Source organism: Leucopleurus acutus (assembly GCF_964270905.1).
Source record: "Leucopleurus acutus genome assembly, chromosome: 14".
NCBI classification, from domain to species: domain Eukaryota; kingdom Metazoa; phylum Chordata; class Mammalia; order Artiodactyla; family Delphinidae; genus Leucopleurus; species Leucopleurus acutus.
The window spans coordinates 77238180-77259770 of record NC_139156.1 but is presented as its reverse complement, the minus strand read 5'-3'; the positions used below and the strand labels follow the sequence as shown (position 1 = coordinate 77259770).

Genomic DNA, 21591 nt, shown 5'->3' with positions numbered 1-21591 from the left:
GTGCCCCAACCTGGGAGGATTTGGTGAGGAGTTTTATAGCATTGGTTCAAGCACGCGGTTGCTGATAAGATTAGGGTGTGTGCAGGGCCTGCAGTCCTTTAATCTGGTCTCAGGTAATCTGATGAGTTTCTGTGGCTCCTTTAATCTGACCTGAGGTGGTCTTCTTGAAGAGCTTCTCTGGTTCCTTTAAACTGGAATGAAGAATGCTGACATCTTTTATTTGTTGAGGGTTTAGTTCTATAAAGAGCTTAAAGATATTGTTATATGTATCCCTTGAGGCAGAGCCAGGACCCTGCCTTAGGGCTGCACTATTGTTTCTGGGCTGTTTCTCCCTTGTTTCTGCATCCCCTCCCTTCCCTAATTAGCAACTGTTCAAATCTGCCCTTTGGAACTCAAGGAAGGTTGTGGAGGCTGGAGTCTGTTCCCTACAAACAAGAAATGGAAGACACAGAAAGGCTTTCGGCCCCAGGAGCCCCAAGGGTCCTGCTCGGTTTCAAAACTGGCCCTCTAACCTTCCATCACCTATCTCCCCTCCTGTAGTATTGCTTTTAGCAGTGTCAGCATATCACAGGGAAGGTGGGAGAAGGACTTTTTTCTATGTTATCTGTCTATACTGTCCACTACTATGGATATGACCTGAGATTTTTTTTTAATTGGTTGTTATTTTAAAATGCTTGCATGTGATGCGTTTCTTCTCATGAAGTTAAATTCTTGAAATGCCTGTGTGAGTTTTACTTGTTTGATTTATATGACGTAGATTCACAGAATGATGTTAGAATTATAAACAATGAAGAATGGCCGTTCATACTATTTAAGCACATAATGTTCATGCTACAGCCCTGTCACGGAGACCAATTACCATTGTAGTGATGAGCTAGCTAGGCTCTGAGGTGAGTCTGAGTGGCGCAGTCATACAAACAACTTTGTTTTTTGACTTTACACTTCACGTAATTTTGGAAATTTTAAAAATGACTTGAAACTTATCCTGATAACTCAGTTATCGAGTTAATACAGCATTCTGATGAACTGTCTGAAAATTTTATGGTCCATCAGTTGGATTATTGTTGGATGTGTTGGGATGTATCCTTTTGGTCTCTGAGGCAGATGATAAATTTTATTTAGCCATGACCATTAACTATTAATTTTTTAGGGGTTAATCATAATTCCACATTTTCTGCCATAAGAAGGACTACGGAGTTTATCCATGCCTGTGACTTCCAAATGCTTTTTGGGAGTGGAATTTTTCCTATTCCTCCCTATTAACTTTACAGAGCTTCTTAAAAAATACAGTGGAACTGCTCTGGGTAAAACTACAGTGTGAGGCCCTGAGTTGAGCTCCCTAACTCACCCACCACCACTGAAAGTGAGCCCTGGGGATATCTATGACTCAAAGGAGCATGTTTGAGAAACCATTAATTTAGGAATATACTGTTGTTGCTGAAGTACTAAAGAGGTTTCATAAGTGCTCTATTTTCAAATTGTTCTTATACCTAGCTTGTCTTTATGTCTGTGCCATGCTTGATTTAGTATTTTTTTAACATCTTCATAATTTCCTTTTGTTGCTGCAGAGGTAGCTCAGTCATAAGTAAAGCAATCGAAAGAACTGTGTGGTAAGACGGATAGAAAATTTTCTCTATATAAAATATGTACATATACATGCACACACTCTGCAGATCCTATCTGATCAGCTTGGTAGACAACATGGCTAAACATATTTTGATGTCTCTGCCTTTTGTACAGCTCACACAACTGAAATGATGTCTTGACCAGTATAAGTTGTTTCTAGATAACATCAAAAGGAAAAGCACAGAAATCTTTGAAAGACTGATGGGGTCATCCAGTTAAATCCAGGTCGAGATACAGCCGTACAGTTAGTTCCGGCGAGGATCTGGTTATTCCATAAAGATGCAGGCAGGGCTCTTCTAAAAAGCTACAGATCTCTTTCCCATATAGGGACTGCAGTTTCCCTCAGTGACCACAGACTTGACCTTAAAGCTCATATGTGAACTGGACAAAGAGAAAATTGCTGAGATACACTGGTCTCTGGTAGGAGAACAAGCTCTGCTAGCCTCTCATCTCACCTCAAAGGACCAGAACTTACATGGTCGAAATCAAGAGCATTGTGTAGTGCTGGAGTGGAGTTCTCAGACTTTAAAAGCTATTTCGTCTATGTGGCAGGTCCTCTTTTAGGATTCTCCCTTCTATTTGATTTTTTTAAAAAAATCTCTTCAGAATATCTCTAAGTAAAACAAACAGATTAATTGAATCTTCATTTTTCAAAGAGTCCTCTGGCTGTAATGTCAACAAAGGAATAGTGCTGACAAGTGCAGATGCCGTCCCTGGTAAGGTTTTCTGTGAATTTTTCCTCATCTCTTCCTACCATTGTACTGACAAACATTCAGGATCGAGAACGGGGAGAGCCCAAGGAAAGAGCTGGTGGTACCCTCTGTTGTAGGCAGAATTTTAAGACTGCAACCTCTAGGAGTCCTGATCCCTGGTGGACATGACATGTATAACCCTCTCTTCTTGAGTGTGGGCAGAATCTGAGTATGATGGGGTATAGCTCTCATGATTAGGTTACTAACCAGTTGACTTTGAGTTAATCAAGTGGAGATTAGCCATATGGGCCTGACCTAATCAGGTGAAGCTCTTAAAAGAGATTGGTTCCTTCTTGAAGTCCCAGAGATCCAAAGTGTGAGATAAAATCTTCTTCTGGACTGGAAGGAACAAACTGTTGTGGTGTGAGAGGGCCACATGGTGGAAATCTGAGAACAGCCCCTGGTTGATAGCTGGCAAGAAAAAGGAGACCTCGGTCCTACAACCACAAAGAACTGAATTCATTTAACAACCAAGGAACTGGAAAGAGGATTCCGAGCCTCAGGTGAGAACACAGTCCAGCCAGTACCTTGATTTCATCCCATGACGCTAAGCAGAGAACCCCAGTCATGCCATACCTGGACTTCTGACCTATAGAACTAGGAGATAATAAATGGGCATTATTTTAAACTGATAAGTTTGTGGTAGTTTGTTCAACAGCAATGGAAAACAAATACATTGACCAATACATTTTTAGTTTCAACTGAATCTTCAGACTCACGAAACTATCAAAGGGCATCCTTAGTGCTTGTCTACTCAGAAAGGTAGAGAAGAGGAATTAATGCTTGCGAACTGGTCTACCTCAAGCATTTCTCTTTGTCAGGAATCTTTAGATGTATTCCCCCAGTCCATACACAGTTAACTAATCAGGAGTTAATTTTATCACACATCAAGTTGCCCGTAACATAGAAGATACTCTAACTTTTACCCACAGAGACCTGTTAGCCAATTGAGATATGATGCCCTATAGCAAGAACCTGAAAGGGGTTCTTCTGATTCATGCAGAGTCTAGTTCATCTTATCAAAGCCAGAGATTATTCCATATCAAATTTGAGACTGAAGCTTTTTTTTAAATGATAATTTTTATATGGAGCCTGCCTTGATATACTTCCTCGGGAGCCCAGTGGAGATGATTCTTACCATGTTAGGTGGGGGACAAGAACAGGGCTAGTAGAGAATAAATATATTTTTGTATATTTTACCACATTGTTCTTTTGATTGCTTTACTAGCCAATATATTTATGTCTAAGCTGACATTCTCTGTAGCAATAAGATGAAATGATGAAGGTGGTAAAAATCCTAAATCAAGCATGGCACAGATATAAAGACAGGTAGATGTGAGAGGAATTTAAATATAGAGCATTTATAAACTCTTTTAGTACTTTAGTTTATTCTTGTGCTAAAAAGGCTCTAGTCCTAAATTGGTTTTCAAACTTGTAATAGACAAGAAAAAGAAATTGGAAATGTTAAGAATTGGAATAAGAGGAAAAGCAATCTATAATTATTTGCAGATAATTTAATCTTTTGCAGAGAAAACCCTATAGAACCTACAGACATTACTAGGAATAACTGGAGCCTTTAGCAAGGTAGCATTTCTATACTAACAGAAAACCTGGAAAACTAAATTAAATAGAAGATACCATTTACAGTCACGTCAGGTGTTTTCAGTGATCACTAGTTATCACTTTAACAGAAGGTGTACAATACTTTTACAGAGACAATCACTGAACTTTATTGAGAGGTAAACTTCACTATGAAATTTATCATACATGGTCAACTGATCTTTGACAAGCATAACAAAAATGCATAGTGAGGATAGTGTCATCTCTTTCATAACTGGCGTTGGGATAATAGGATATTCATATGCAAAGAATGAAATTGGACCCTCATCTAATTTTGAACCACACAGAAAATGTTTTTGTGACTGTGCACAACATGATTTTGGACTATACACAAAAATCAACTCAAAATGGATTAAAAACTTAAACATTAGACTTGAAACTGTAAAACCCGAAGAAGAAAATATAGGGGAGAAGCTATTTGACGATGGCCTTGACAGTGATTTTTTCAACCACAAGAAAAGTCAACAGAAGGAAAAATGGACAAGTGGAATTAAACTAAAACCTTTCTGCACAACAAAGGAAACCATGAACACAACGAAAAGGCAACCTATGGAATGGGAGAAAATATTTGCAAATCACATATCTCATAAAGGGTAATCCAAAATATATAAGGAACTCCTGCAACTCTGTAGCACAAACCGAAACCAAAACCAAACAAACAAAAAACAAATAACCCATTTTAAAAATGGTCAAAGAAACTGAACAGATATGTAAAGTGCTCTCCATCACTAATCACCAGGGAAGGGCAAGTCAGAAACATGAGATATCATCTCACACCTGTAAGAACATTTATAGTCAAAAAAACCTGAAGGTAACAAATGTTGGTGAGGGTGTGGAGAAAAGGGAACCCTGGTGCACTGTTGGTGGGAATGTAACTTGGTGCAGCCACTGTGGAAAACAGTATGGAGGTTCCTCAAAAATTTAAAACTATAACTACCATATGCTCCAGCAAAACCACTTCTGGCTATAGATCTGAAGGAATAGAAATTAGGATCTCAAGGAGATCTCTGCACTCCCATGTTCATTGCAGGATTGCTCACAATAGCCAAGATATGGAAACAACCTAAGTGTCTGTGGATAGATGAATGAATAAAGAAAATGTCTGTGGTATTTTGCTATGGCAACCCGAGGAAACTAATACACGACCCCTCTGCGCTTATATCCCATACTCGTCTAGAACCATTTTCAATTTACTCTTATGTAAGAGCTTAGTGTTACCAGTAAGTTGAAGAACTAATCATATCCTTAATTTAAAGCAAGGCAGAGAGTCATTTAACATCTTGCCAGATGGTGAAAGAATAGTTATTTTGTCTGGAGGTTACCTGTGTTTTACAAAGTAGGCTCTGGGATGTATCTCGCGTTGTGTAAATGTCTCATTACACTGGAGCTTTTTCAAGCTTGTCAGCTCTTCTGTAAGTAAAGATGATCTCAGGGCCCTCGGGTTCTACACCCGTAATGGTTATAATCAAATCCAGAAAGGATGCTTTTGATTCTGTATCTGCCACTTGAAAGGACAGTGAGCAAAACTGAATTCCTGGTGCCGAGACTGCATGGACTTCCTTTCCTTGGCAGAAAACCAGAAGAATATTTTTGTAGTTAAAATAGCTGCATAGCTTTAGGCAGAAAAGACCTCTAAGGAAAAAGAGAGGGATAACTTTCCATTATTGATTTTATTTTGCTGCCTTTAAAAAAAGAAAGAACCAGAATATAGAACCGTCGTCAGTGTCTACTTACAATACAATATTCTTTTTACCCTCAGTTGAAATATGCACTATTTGGCAGACGTGTATGGCTCATCCAGAAGAGTAGCTGTCAACACGGTGTGAAATCAGGTGGGGTCTGTACTGTCCCAAATACCTACCTTCCTGGCTCCATCATATAACATCTGTCCATTCTGTCACTAGTGACATTCTGTACAACTTGCTGTTGGTACAGACCTGGGACCCAGGGTTGTATCAGACCCGGGAAAGTAACGTTATTGGGAATCACCCTAATTAAAAATAAACTATTGTTGAAGGAAGGAAGAAGTTAGGATTATGACTCACTGCAGTGGAGCAATTCAAACAGTCAGGGAATTGGGTTGGGACACTACATATTTTGAGTGAAGATAAAGACAGCTACAAAGTGGTAGACAAATTCTAAAGAGTAGGAAGATGATGGAAACCAGCGTAATCAGTCTCATAGTTTTCTCTGGAATCAGAAAGGGAAGCTGTCCTAGAAACACTCTGGGTATTTGCAGGAATGAAACTCTTAAATATGTACTACATTCATGGAATACTTAAAGCAGTGAGGAGATTTTTCATATTTAGTGTTAAATTTCAGATTATTATTATTTAATATATAGCTTTTGAGCTTATGTGTATGTAATCTAAACAACATGTTGTTTGGGGAAATTCATTGTGAAATGATTGGGGAATTCAGCGAAATTCAAACTGCTTAGCCTAAACTGATCCGTTAATTGACAGTTAAATTTTATACATTGATGAACGGAGGAAATTTGTACCTTACAGACCATTTTGAGAATGAATAAAGTTTGTAGGTGGTTAATGAGGTAATTTGTGTATATACTAGCCTATCCGCAAATTGGCAGTTTTGCATATAGTGAATGAATGTTTCAGGTACTAGGGGTAATACAGATGTACAACACCAATGGCTTATTTACAACACCAATGGCTTATTACTTATGAATGCTACAGAGCCAAACAGCAAGATTGAATGTTTAAATTATACTGAAAAGATTAAGGAATCAGAATAAAGGATGTCAGAACCCTGTGTATATTAAGCGTTCTTTTTTTCTGGATTTGGACTGATGGAAAGAGTGTGATGGCTTTAAAATGATATTTAAGGTCAAACATAAAAGTTCTACTGCTTTGCTTATCTGAAATAAACCAAGAGCCAGGAAGAAAGTTTGGGAATGTCCCTATTGTGCCAGCATTGATGTTACAGAGTCCATGCACTAAACATGCATTTCCATCATGGAAAATTCCCTAAGACCTCACTTAGCATAATTCCTTAATTCATTTTCGAAGCCAACATGAAACAGAAGCAACAAATATCATGTCTGAAGCTCTGGGTTCTAGACCGTATTCTGAAAATCATTCTTCCCATATGATCTTGGGCAGATGGCCAGCCCCTCTGTTTTCATATCCTTAAAATAAAAAACACTAATTGGAAATGGTCTTTTCATGCCCCTTGCAAGTCTAAAGAGCCCAGAAATCTAAGGCAAGTGTGTTTTGTTTTTGTTTTTCCCTCCTTCTCTGCATTCTTGATTCAACTTTTAGCATCCCATTCAACTAGCTGTAGGACCTTCGACAAGATGATTTAACATCTTAGTTGTTTCCTCATCTTGAAAAGTGGGGTTAATATTTAATAATAAGTGGGAGGTCTTCTCTGGCAGTCCAGTGGTCAAGACTCCGTGCTTCCACCACAAGGGGCATGGGTTCAATCCCTGGCGGGGGAACTAAGATCCTGCATGCCGCACAACGTGGCCAAATTTTTAAAAAAAAGCATAATAATAATAATGAATGGGAAAGTGCTTATATATTATCTGGCACCTAGTACGCCACCAGTAAATGTTACCCTTCCTTCTGATCGAATTACTCAAATTTACATGTTAGTATAATATCGGCCATTTCTGTCTGCTCTGGGCCGTTTGGTTTGGCTTATAAATGTTGATTCCTAGCTGTATTTTAGAAAATTTGAAATCTGAAATAGTATATTCTTAGGAAAAGCTGGTATGCTTGTGATCCGCTTTATCTTCTTTTCACGCCGGCCTCTCAGCGCCACATCCTGTGACCGCCAGTTCTCTTTGCTGGACTTGCACGCTCCCAGCACACCCCTCTCTGCCCAGGAGCGAAGAGGCTTCTCAAAAGAGAGAGTTAAAATTTGCTGTAGCCATCTGTCTTTTGTTGGAGGAAGCACTTTAACCATAAGCTGTAGCTACTGTTTTAACAGATTTACAAATAGCTAGGGCGGGTCTGGCACAGGCCCAAGTAACCAATTGGACTCATGTGTCCTAATTTAAGACCCACTGCCAGGAAGAAAACTTCCCTTAGATACATCAGACTTTGTTATTTGCAGGGTGTCAGTTAAGGTATTTGGAATAGAAGATCGAGAACACAAAGGACAGGAAGGTAGGACCAACATTTCACCTGTGCCGGGGTGTGTGTGTGAATTTGTGGAAGTCTGTTTCGTTGGGTTGGAATATTTTTGCGTTCAGCATACCTCAAGCTAATAAAGAATTGAACCTCAGTTATCATGTTTTGCTGTAGGAAATGATTAAGAGTGAGGTCATTTATCAACTTGTCTTGTGTATTCATGGCAAAACATTCTGTCAGTCCTGATAGCATTTATGATTTCCTGACATTGTGTTATGTATATTGGTAACTATTTATTTATTCTTTATCTGCCTTCTGTACATAAAGATAAGCTCCGGAAAGGTAGGGACTCCTTTTTGTTCTGTTCACAGCTGTATTTCCAGTGCCTAGAGTAGCGGTTGGTACCTGGTCGGTGTTCTTTAGATATTTGCCAAATGGAGGGACCTGATACACAATGTTTGAATATTGAAAACTTAGAGCAGGAGTTGGCAAACTAAGGTCTGAGGGCCACATCCAGCCTGCCACCAGTTTTTGTGAGTAAAGTTTTATTGGAACACAGCCATGCTCCTTTGTTTACATACTATCTGTGGCTGCTTTTGCGCTGTAACACAGGCTTGAGTAGTTTTCACCGAGACCATATGGTCCAGGAAACCTAAAATCTCTACTCTTTGGTGATTGCAGGCCTGAATTAAAGCACGGAGCTTGAGATCTGGCAGACCTGGGTTTATTTTCTGGCCACTTAGCTGTGATTTAAGCCGAGATTGGACTTAAATCACTGGAAAAAGATAATAATGATTCCTGTCTCAATGAATGGTCGTTAAGGGTCACTGAGATGAACACTCAGGGAATTAGCTGCTGTTAGGGAGCCTTGTGTGTTAAGCATTTCATCTGTTGTCAGCACATTTATTTGCAGGGCATTGGCCAAATGGAAGTGACTGAGGCCTGGCCCTTTCCCATGTGGCCACTGAAAAGTACCTGGAGTTTTTCCTCCACTCTCTATCTGCTTTGATACCATTGCCATGTAGTTGTTCCTGCTGTGATATGCTAATTTTAAAAATGTAGTTTTTAGAAATATCTGTTGTTTTATTATCATAACAGCTATTAAAACTGCATCTTCTGAAGTCAGAATACAATTTAATTTTTATTAAGTTCTACTTCATTTAAATTACAAAGAGAAAAAAGCATAATTTCTACTTATGGATGTACTTTCACAGATAAATTCCTTTAAAGGAGACCAAAACGCTAAAGCAGTGGAAAAACCATCTACTGCTATAAGCTAATGAAAAAGTGTATCTATTTGTCTTTCATAAAATTAATATATTCTTTTTGAGCATTTGGAAAATGCAAAGGAGTATAAGAAAATGGTTAAAAATTATATTCCCACTACCCAGAGAGAAATTTGACTTTTAATGTGTTTTTCTCCCATTTAAAGGTTTGAGATGTAAAAATAATTTTTTGCCACCTTTTTTAAACTTAATATTATATATAATATGTTGTCCTAAGGCATAAAAGTATTTTAAGCATAACTTGTGGTAGTTTTACCAATATCATATTTTGAGAAATGTCAGCGTTTTAGAAAAGTGCAAGAATAGTGCAATGTACACCTGTGTACGCTTCACCTGGAATCGCCAGTTTTTAAATGTTGCCATGTTTTACCTCCCCGTATAGTTTTATTTTGGTGAGCCCTGAACATGATTTTTAATGACTACACCTATTTAATCTTGTGTATGTATCATAATTAACCATTCTCTTATTACACCTATTAGTTTCCTTTACCTTTTTTTTTTCCATTTAAAATTGAGTTTAGTGAGCATATATATTAAGCACTATACATACAGGATCTTGTTTTTAAAACCATAACCCTCGTGGGTAGATATTACAGAAGAAAGGATTAAAGCTTAGGGAATTTAAGTAACTTGCCAAGAAGTGGTGGAGCTGAAACTTGAATCCAGGTCTCTTGGATTCCAAAGTCCCTGTTCTTAGTCATTTCCCAGGACTGCCTGTCTGCCCTCTACTTAGATGATGACTCTTCTGCAAAATCTTCCCGACTTCATCTCTCTACTCTTCCTCGGCTCTTAGCACTCCCTCTTTTTAGATGGGTCAGTAGGTTATTTTATTACTTCTTCACTTGTCTCCCCACCGTATTAGACTATGAGAACATTTAGCTGGGTCTGTGTTAGTGACCTAGTATTCCTTGTTTCTGGCACACAGTAGCTGCTCAATAAACATCTGTTGGATAAAGAAATGAATAGGTGAAAGTGTCTTAATGCATACTGCTAAATCACTTTTCAGCACTCCTGTACTAGTGTAATTTTATTAGCAAGATTTCTGGTACCAAGCTCACTGCACACTCGAGACTAGCGATGAGAACTTGAACTTCAGCAACTTGAAGAACATGCTGTTTGGACCATTTTATGTCCACATCATTCTTCCATCTTTCTATACGAGAAAGATGTAGGTATATCCCATTTCCTTAAATGAATATTTTATTTTTACGAAGGCTGTCGTTTGTTGTCATCATAAAATACATATTCATTGAAAAAAATTATTAAATTGAGAGACATAAAAAGAGGGAAAAAGCATTAAAAATCCCACCATTCTGAAACTTTTATGATTTAAAAAAACCCCTTCTGGTGTTTTTGCATCTTTAAAAATAAGCCGTATGTTCCATCTTCCTTTCTCGAAATAATACATACTGTGAATATTTTCCTATATATTAATGAACTTTTGAAAACCAGATTTTCAAAAGCTAAGTAGTATACCATCTCCAGGAAAATAAAAACACATATTTATTGTCCAAACAGTATTCTATGATTGTATACATAGCCATGGTGAACAGTTTAGGACACAAATCTTTGCGCACAACACTAAATACTTGATTTTTTAGATGAAAATATATCAGACATACAGAAAAGTTCAGATATTAATATAACAAACACCCAAAGATCTACTCTACAGATATTTTAAGGTATCCAGTAACTTCACTTTTAGAGTAGGAACTCCAACTACATATAAAGTGGTTAGAAAGAAAAATGTGTAGCATCAGCAGAGATGTTTCTGCCGCGGTATCCCCTAGTTTATGTCAAATGAACGTTAGGTTTTCCTGTTTGTGCAAATGTAGTTCAAGCTGTCTCAGATCTTTTGCATTTATCCAGTCCTTTTCTTTGATTCCTTTGGGGACACTTATGTAAGACAACTTTCCTTGACTACTGCATCAAGAGCTGGCACAGCTGCAGACACAGCTGTGGCTTTTTTAGTTTTAGCTAGAAACTCATCATTCACACTTCCTTGAACCCAGCTGGATGTGTTCTTGCTTCCCGGTTGGTAATGCTATGATTCAACCGTTTATTTAAATATATATTGAGGATACAAACTGGATGAAATCCTTATGAATTATCAGATGTAATTTCTATTGTCTTGTGCTGTCTTGAGAGTTATACATTGCTTTCACTGCCACTAATTTCAACAAGGAAAGAAATGGACATCATAATGGTAGAAATCTGTCAGCTTATTCTGAGGATCCCCTGCTTTTTTGATCTGCAAGTTAGATCCTCTAATTTGTAGTCTGCATCCCAATACTGACCTTGTTTATTGTGCTGACTACTTGAACTTTCATGTAAAATATTACAAAAAGATATGAAGAGTACGTAAATGCCCCCTCCACTGAAAAGTATCATCTCATCCCCTTGCCAGACAGTTGATTCCAAAGAACTCAGACAATTAACAAAATTAATGTAGTTTCCCCTTTTTATTTAATAGTGGAAAGATTAACCATCCCTGCCATACATTGAAATATTTTGTTTTTTTCTTCATTCCTGTTGCTTTTGATTTAGTTTCTTGTTAACTTTTAACTTTTTGATTTCTTATCTTAGCTATTTATGTTAATTTTGCATTACCCTGCTTAATCTATACCAACAGTGAAGGGAAAGGGACAGATGGAGGAGTTTCAGTAGGATTTTAGCAGCTACTTCCGAATTCTTATTTATATCGATATTTTCTACGCTTAGATCTAGGGTACCCTAGGGGGAAAAAAAGAGGCAAAATTCTCTTCAAAGATCAAAAGCAGCTATAAGTGAATGAACACCTTTAAAAATGTGGCCTCCAATCCTTTTTTTTTTTCTTCTTCGAGTTACATGTAAAGCTCAGCTGTGTTTGATGTTTGCACATTTCAGGCTCTTTGGCGATGCGCTTTGGCACTTAACTTTCTTTCTCATTTTCCCTCTGCAAGAGAGTCACCTGCACTTCGGGGCTGGGAGGCTGTGGGGAGGGGGTTGTGGTCCCCAGGATTTCCAGAGGACTCGGGGCCGCTTCGTAGTCACCTCATTTTACAGAAGTCCAGGGTGGAAGAAGGGACTTAGCTCGGGCCCACATTTAAGGAATTATGATGCCAAGAGCAAATACTGGTTTTCTGATCGTCACATTTAATACTTAGTGTCCGTGGTCTCTTTACCCCACTATTGTTTTCACCTCAGGGCAACGGTTCTCACAAAGCTAAGAGTTTTAGAGCAATACTTTTGGTGATTCCATGCTAAAAGGATCTTATACGAATGATACTGAAGATTTTGATGTATTTTTTTTCTTCCCAGGATTCATACCTGTATGTAGCCTTGGAGTGGCTCAAGTGGGCAGGATGAACTTTGGAAAGGATGTCAGCACCTTGAAATATTTCACCATCTGTGGCTTACAAGAGGGCTATGAACCATTTGCCGTTAACACGAACAGGGATATTACCATGTGGCTAAGCAAGAGGCTTCCTCAGTTTCTCCAAGTTCCATCAAACCATGAACATATTGAGGTTTGCTTTTCCTTTGAAAATCAGACCATTGCCAAAAACCAGGAGCGGGTGTTCCTACTTGGACAGTTACTGTCATTTACTTAAAATGATGGCTCTGATGTGTTCCACTGTAGGGGAATCTAAGGACAGGATTACCCTCTGATTTTAGGTACTTATGAGAGGCTGATTAGACTGATTACCTACAGTTAATCCTCGAACAACTTCGGGGTTAATCTGCATATAATTTATAGTCGGCCCTCTGTATCCACGGATTCAGCCAGCCACGGATTATGTAGTGCTATAGAATTTACTATTGAAACATATCCACATATAAGTGGATCCAAGCAGTTCAGACCTGCGGTGTTCAAGGGTCAACTGTATATAATTCTTTTTTTATGGAGGCAATGTCAGGCTCCATCTGAATATATACAGTTTTAACATGAATTTCCCAAGTCATCTTCTGAGTTAGAAACAGAACTGTGAGTATGTCTGTAACACAGCAGTCCCTCTATTTAATGATCTCATTTATGAAATTATGCCACGGGCGGGCCATGTTTTGGGTTGTAAAGGTGTGATGCACGTTAGGGTTTTAGAATCAGGAAACGGACGGTGATGAGCATTTGAACAATCACGTCTTCCTTTGTTAGGTGACCAGAATTGACGGCACCATCGACAGTTGCCCGTGTTTAAAGGTCACTCAGAAGTCCTTTGGCTCTCAGAACAGCAGCACGGATCTCATGTTTTATCGTCTGAGCATGCCCATCGAGTGCGCGGAGGTCTTCTCCAAGACTGCGGCTGGAGGGATCCCTGGCGCCGGTCTCTTTGGGCCCAAGAATGATTTAGAGGATTATGATGTGGATTCGGACTTTGAGGTTCTCATGAAGACAGCTCATGGCCATCTGGTGCCAGATCGAGTGGACAAAGACAAAGAAGCTACAAAACCAGAGTTTAACAACCACAAAGATTATGCTCAGGAAAAGCCCTCTCGTCTGAAACAAAGGTCATTGATACATGCAAAATGATTTAAAAAAACTTTTTTAATTTAAATTTTTAAATGATTTTAAATATATAGTTATTATGTTAGGGGATCACTGGAGAGGGTAATAGTGGGTAAGGGATTTCCAAAGTCAATTTTTTCTTCCTCTTCCTCCTCCTTTATGTACCAAGGATTCTACAGAAGAAAAAGCAGCCTGTTGGCCAGCTAATTTGTTACCACTAACAATCTATCTCAAGAGTTACTTTTTCTATGGATTTTTTTTTTTTTTTTTTTTTTTGCGGTACGCGGGCCTCTCACTGCTCTGGGCTCTCCCGTTGCGGAGCACAGGCTCCAGACGCGCAGGCTCAGCGGCCATGGCTCACGGGCCCAGCCGCTCCGTGGCATGTGGGATCTTCCCGGACCGGGGCACGAACCCGTGTCCCCTGCATCGGCAGGCGGACTCTCAACCACTGCGCCACCAGGGAAGCCCTATGAATTTTTTTTTTGTGGTAAAAATAAAAGTTAGCATCTTAAACATTTTTAAGTATACAGTTCAGTAGTGCTAAGTATATTCACATTGTTGTGAAACAGATCTCGGAACTTTTTTAGTTTGCAAAACTCTGAAACTCCACACCCATGAAATAACGTGCCTTTTCCAACCTCCCCCAGCCCCTGGTCATCGCCATTTTACTCTTTGTTTCTATGAATTTGACTGCTTTAGATACCTCATATAAACGAAATCGTACAATATTTGTCTTTTTGTGACTGACTTATCTCATGTAGCTTAATGTCCTCAGAGTTCGTATGTGTTGTGACATATGTCAGAATTCCCTTCCTTTTTAAGGCTGAATGATATTCCAGTGTGTGTGTATATATACCACATTTTGTTGATCTATTCATCCAATGATGGACATTTAGGGTGATTCCACTTCTTGGCTATTGTGAATCATCATGCTGTTAAGAACTTGGGTGTGCAAATATCTTTTCACAACCCTACTTTCAATTCTTTTGGATATATACCCAGAACTGGGATGCCTGGTACTTCAGTATTTAAATTTTTTTTTTTTTAATAAATTTTATTTATTTATTTTTTTATTTTTTTGGCTGCATCGGGTCTTCGTTGCTGCGTGTGAGCTTTTCTCTAGTTGTGGTGAGCGGGAGCCACTCTTTGGTTCGGTGCGCAGACTTCTCATTGCGGTGGCTTCTCTTGTTGCGGAGCACGGGCTCTAGGCACACGGGCTTCAGTAGTTGTGACTCGGGGGCTCTAGGACGCAGACTCAGTAGTTGTGGTGCACGGACTTAGTTGCTCCACGGCATGTGGGATCTTCCCGGACCAGGGCTCAAACCCATGTCCCCTGCATTGGCAGGTGGGTTCTTAACCACTGCGCCACCAGGGAAGCCCTATATTTAAATTTTTGAGGCAAAATATTTATATTGTATTCCATAGCAGTTGTACCATTTTACAATCCCATCAGCACTGCACGAGGGTACCAATTTCTCCAAGTCCTTGTCAACCCTTGTTACTTTCTGGTTGTTTGATAGTAGCCATCCTAATGGGTGTGAAGTGATATCACATTGTAGTTTTGATTTCCATTTCCCTGATGATTCGTGATGTTGAGCATCTTTTCATGTGCTTATTGGTCATTTGTATAACATGTTTGGAGAAATGTCTATTCAAGTTCTTGGGCCATTTGTTGATTGGGTCATTTGCATTTTTGTTGCTGAGTTGTAGGAATTCTTTGTATATTCTAGATATTAACCTTATCAGATATATGATTTGTATTTTCTCCCAAGAGTTAGTTTCTAAGATGTTTATATTTACATTACTGGTTGAACCTTAGAGTATTCTCTTTAAATAGTACTTTTTAATGGATAAGGAGGTAGATTGTTTTAGCACCCTTTCTTACGCTGAATATGAAATTCTCAACCTCCACACTATTGCCACTCTGGGTTAGATAATTATTTATTGTAAGAGTCTGCCTTGTGCATTGTAAGATGGTTAGCAGGATCCCTCCCCCAGTAGTGGCCCCCTCCCCCACCAAGTTGTGACAACCAAAAATATCTCCAGATTTTGCCAGATGTCCTCTTGGGAGCTAATCATCCTGGCTGACAACCACTCTACCAAGTTAATTATATGTTTGTGTTTGAGATAGGCAGAACATTTTAATGTTGCTTATTCCTAGTCCTCTACTACATTCCAGATTTTTGCTCAGAAGGACAAAGCCAGATTACAGCACCAGCCACTCTGCAAGACTCACAGAAGACGTCCTGGCAGATGAGAGGGACGACTATGATTACTTGATGCAAACGTCCACGGTATGAGGTTGCAGCTTTTGTCATTTATCTCGATTTGTCAGTGAGCATGCTTTGCATTTCAAATAGCTAACATTGATTCGTACTATTTAGCAAGCTTACTTTTAAAATAATTACACACTTATATCTTGGGGACTGAAAAGTTGAAAGATGTATGTGTATTCTAATGGATATTATGCAATAAGAGAGCTATTTTAGGAAAAATAATCCTTACTGGCACCCTCAGTCCTGGTTTTGTTATCCTCTTTCTTGACAGCATTTTATTTGCCACTTAAGTTTTCCAAGTACATTTTGCAGTTTCTTTTGTCTCAGTGATATGTCTGCAAGATCATTTATCATACTTTGTTAGAGGTCAAGATGTGCCGTCTGCCAATTTGAATTTTTAAAGCACTTCTCATAAAACGCCAAATGGAAAAAATATATAGCTGTGTCCCTTTTAGAATGTCCCCCTATTTGAGCTTGACTTTCACATATCAGATCTGAACTATTTCAGAGTGATTTTAAGGGTTCCAAATATTATGTTAGTGATAGCATATTCAAGGTATAAAACAGGTAGAAAAGCTATAGCGTAGATTATTGTCCTTGTGTCCGCTTGAAGAATTCAAAGCTTACCTGTGTAATGGATTGATGATTTTATCACATAAACATACTATATATGTACTCCCCCATCCATTCATACTTGGAAGTATAAAAGGCTTCAGATCATCTTTTGCTCAGATAGTCTTTTCTCTTTTTCCCATTATTTCTGAAATAATTCAGGATCTCTGTTTTAAGACTTTTCCTTCGCCACATCAGTCCTTTGTGCCTATAACATTTTGCTTAGGCCAAAGGATTTTTTTTTTTTTTTGCTGCTTTAAGCTTTGGGTTTTGTTGTTGTTATAGCCTAATTGAATATACTACTATTAGTATTGAATATACTATTATTTTCTTTTTTATTGAAGTATAGTTGATTAACAATGTTGTGTTAGTTTCAGGTGTACAGCAAAGTGATTCAGTTATACATTTGCGTATATTGGGTTGGCCAGAAAGTTTGTTCGGGTTTTTCCATAAGATGTTACGGAAAAACCCAAATGAACTTTTTGGCCAAGCCAATATTGTTTTCAGATTCTTTTCCATTATATCCATTACAAAATATTGAATATAGTTCCCTATACTGTGCTATACAGTAGGACCTTCTTGTTTATCCTTTCTACATATACCAGTTTGTATCTGCTAATTCCAAACTGTCAGTCCTTCCCTCTCCCACCCCCCTCCCCTTGGCAATCCCCAGTCTGTTCTCTATGTCCATGATTCTGTTTCCGTTCCATAGATAGGTTCATTTGTGTCATATTTCAGATTCCACACATAAGTGATATCATATGGTGTTTGTCTTTCTCTTTCTGACTTACTGCATTTAGTATGATAATCTCTAGTTGCATCCATGTTGCTGCAAATATGCCAAACGATTTTAAACAAAGACATATCTTCTTAGACATTGCAAGTCAAAGTTTTGTTTCTTTTTACTTCACCAATACTTGGTGTTGCTATCTCGACAGTACTATTACTCAGTGAGAATCTTTCCTGGACAAGAACCTGCCAACGTCTGGGTGGGCTGGATCACATCCGATTTCCAACAGTATGATACAGGCTTTGACCTGGACAGAGTTCGTACAGTGACCGTGACTCTAGGAGATGAAAAAGGAAAGGTGCATGAAAGGTTGGTTTTCCTCGGTTTCTTACATGAATGACATTTGATAAAAATGTTGATAAACGTAGGCATTTTTTTTCTCTTGGATTTTATGTCCAAGATAGTATTCTGTTTCTAGGAACAGTGTAATCAGACCGTTAATGTCCATGTCCTTTCTGTTACTCATACAAGCCGGTAAGGAATCTGAATATATTAAAAGTGCAAAATCTTATAAAGTAAGAGCAGTGCATCTTTTGGGGGTCATAATCCTATATTCCTTCAGGTGACATCGCACACGACTGATGACTTGGGTTACCATGACTTAGCCATTGTTTGAGGATGAGAGACAGGTGACTGTGAGGCATTTAGCCTGTGGTCTGATCTGTACCTTGGGAGCTGGTTAGGAGGTGGGGAGAAAAAGGTGAAGACAGTGTGGGCTAGTGGTTTAGACCAGGTGGACGCATTTGAACTCAGACTGAGGAGCCGTGGGTTCTTTCCTCAGCTTTGCCATTGACTCGCTGTGTGGCTTTGGGTAAGTCGGTTACAGTTTCTGTGCCATCCTTTTTCATTTATAAAACAAACCAAACTCAAACCAAACCTTCAAAAAAGTGAAGAAGGCTATCTTCCTTGCAGATAAGACAAGAGAAGATCTGGTCATTTGCATCTACTTTGTGTGCCCGTGCATCCTCTCTGATCTGCTGTGGTGGGTCTCATAGAAAGAGCCCCCCTCATAACGTTGCTTTTCTTTTATACCTGCACCATCATTTTTGGTGACCGGAAGCTCCCTCCCCTGCCTTCAGGTTGTAACACTTGAACCGCAGTGAACTTAGCACTTGAGACAGTGAGCCTAGCAAAAATTCTCCAATGAACAGTGCTTTACGTCAGTATGGGGGTCCCCAAACCACCTGTTTCCAGGAATATTCTGAGGGATATATTTGATTTTCAGAGATGGGGACCATGAAAGGAGATAATATAGGGATATGATATCTGATTGATGGTTTTGGTGTAGGAAATACAGGCTAGGGAAGGTTGTTGAATCTTACATAAATAGAGCATAGAAACACAGCCAACTTTTGACTCTTCAGAAACTGACTTTATCTCCGCCTTCTTGCTCTTTTCCTCCTACTTGCCTGTGTTTGCCCTTTTTTGCCAGCCTCATTCATACATGCACTGCACAGTAGTAGAGAAAGGGAAGGAGGTGAAACTCAAATCACTTAAGTTTGCTACCATCTCTGGTAAAGGTTTTGTTGAGGGTGAAACTCAGATGGGGTTTGTTGTTAATATCACAGATCTTGTGCACTTCCCAGCTAAGTCTGCCTCTCATAGCAGATCACCAGGAATTGTCCAGAAAGGGGCTTAATTTTAGCCAAATTCTATATCTATCGAATCACTGACAGCTCATGTAGAATTGGCCTAAAGACTTCGACAGTGTTCAGAAACAGGTGCTTCTCATCTCAGAACAAGTGGTTTTAAAAAAAAAAAAACAAAAACCCATGAGATTTGTGACCACCTACAGGGGCGGAATAGGGAGGGTGGGAGGGAGACGTAAGGGGGAGGAGATATAGGGTTGTACGTATATGTATAGCTGATTCACTTTGTTATAAAACAGAAACTAACACACCATTGTAAAGCAATTATACTCCAATAAAGATGTTTTAAAAAAACCCATGAGAATGAAAATTACCAATTTGGATGATTATTACATAGTTAAACTTTTTGTGTGTGTATGTGTGTTAGTTTCTGCTTTATCATAGTTAAACTTTTTTGAACCTCAGAAAAAGGTCCAGTTTGGTTTGAGTTTTTGGAGGGAAGGTGCAGGTCAGTTCTCATCCTTGGTTCCAACTGGTTGACCCGTCTTCATTAGGTGTGAAATTGAGAGATTGGAAGACCTGACTCAGACCTGACTCCACTGAAGTCAATGGAGTTTTGCTCAGAATCACAGAATCGGGCCCACTGTACACCTGTCCCATTTCAGCATGAGCTTGTTGCTTGCACAGCATAACTTAGGTTTAGTTTGCCAGACGTCCATGCTTTCCATGCTACCTGTCCTTGTTCAAAGATAAACATGTTTTTTTGCAATTCAGCATCAAACGCAGCAACTGCTATATGGTGTGTGCGGGTGAGAGCCTGAGCCCCGGGCAAGGACGCAACAACAATGGCCTGGAGATTGGCTGCGTGGTGGACACCGCCAGTGGGCTGCTCACCTTCACGGCCAACGGCAAGGAGCTGAGCACATACTATCAGGTATGTGGTCAGGGATGGCCTTGTGCTTCCAGGGAGGAAACCTTTATCCCCGTTAGAGTGGAGAACACATTTTGTAAATTATAGTAAACTATAAGCTAGAAGGAAATGAAACACAAATGAGTCAGTTCTGTATTTTTACTTCTGTTTGAGTAATAACAGTGCCATAAGCCCTTCAGAGTAAACAGTACATTCCTCCAAAAATGTTCACATAGTCCTGAAATGAAATATTCCAAATAATTATTGAAAGAGAATATCTGCATGAGAGGAAGAAAAAGTCTTTCTCTGTAAAGTGTTTCTTAGGTGTTAGGAAGAAAATGTATTTTTTTGTGTGTTCCTTCCTTTACTAATATTATTAAATTCATTTGATTATTTAAGGTGGAACCAAGTACAAAATTATTTCCTGCAGTTTTTGCGCAAGCTACAAGTCCCAACGTTTTTCAGTTTGAGTTGGGAAGAATAAAGGTAAGAAAGATTCATTCCTGGTATTATATTTAGGTTGTTTTTTATTAGGAAATAGCATTTACTTATTCTTCAATTAATTCCATACTTTATTAGTACTGATATTAATCACATAAATCATTCTTTAAAAGTTTCCGTATTTGAAAATTCTGTAATCTCGTTAAGGTCACTAGGGTAACATAAGTAATTGGAAAGGGTTTTCTTTGGTTATCATGAGTATATTATTCAATAAAACTAGGCTTGTACAGGACACAAATGCCAAATTACATACAGCTCAGTAATCACTGAACTCACAGGTAAGCTAGTGAACGGGCTTGAAGAGCGGAAAGTATGCTACATTGTGGTAAATGCAAGAGTGACGGGTATTGAGTACTCTGGGAACATAAATGAAAGGACAACTAAGTAGGATGGGGTGGATCAGGTAAAGCTGAAAGAGGAGATGACATTTAGGTTGATTCTTAACTGTTGAATGACAGATCTCAGGGTACATTTGCTAGGAGAGGGCATTCTAGACAGAGGGTGAGAGAAAGTGAAAATACATAGGCATGAAAGTGCTGAAGGTTAAGGAATTCAGTGTGACTGTAACAAAGGATGCTTCTGGGATGTGGCTAGAGATGAATAGGGATGGAAGGTAGTCCGAGTTGAAAAGGCCTTAAATGCCATAGTAAGAAGTGTACACCTATTCCCTAGGCAGTGGTGCCTTACTGGAAATTTGAAGCAGGGGACTGAGTATAATCAAACCTGTTTTGGGAAAATATGTTGGTAGTAATGTGGAGAAATATCTACCCTCAAAAGAATGAGAGCAGGCAGTAATAATTATCTATCAACAGTCCCTTACTGTCCACACGGGAGAAGACGATGAGATTCATGGAAGTCATCGTAAAGAGAGAGTGAAATGTAAGATGTTTTAGGGGAGAGATTAACAGAATTTGTCAATGAATTGGATTAATAGGATTTGTTGAAATTGGATTTGGTGCTCAAGGAGAATGAAGAATCAAAGATTAATTTCTTTTTTCTTACTTTTTTTGGGGGTGGACAGTATAGTTGATTTACAATGTCGTGTT

At 38.9% G+C, this 21591-nt stretch overlaps 1 protein-coding gene across 2 annotated transcripts in view; it reads left to right on the top strand.

Moving 5' to 3' along the window:
• Positions 1 to 21591, top strand: part of RYR2 (ryanodine receptor 2) — a gene marked incomplete at both ends in the record, with an annotated part of 711173 nt that overhangs the window by 464213 nt on the left and 225369 nt on the right. For both annotated transcript variants that reach the window (XM_082854592.1, XM_082854593.1), the window contains 6 exons: positions 12682 to 12890; positions 13517 to 13869; positions 16047 to 16161; positions 17694 to 17854; positions 19909 to 20068; positions 20444 to 20530. In XM_082854592.1, the coding sequence (XP_082710718.1) occupies positions 12682 to 12890; positions 13517 to 13869; positions 16047 to 16161; positions 17694 to 17854; positions 19909 to 20068; positions 20444 to 20530 (1085 nt within the window). The remainder of the gene's footprint in view (positions 1 to 12681; positions 12891 to 13516; positions 13870 to 16046; positions 16162 to 17693; positions 17855 to 19908; positions 20069 to 20443; positions 20531 to 21591) is intronic.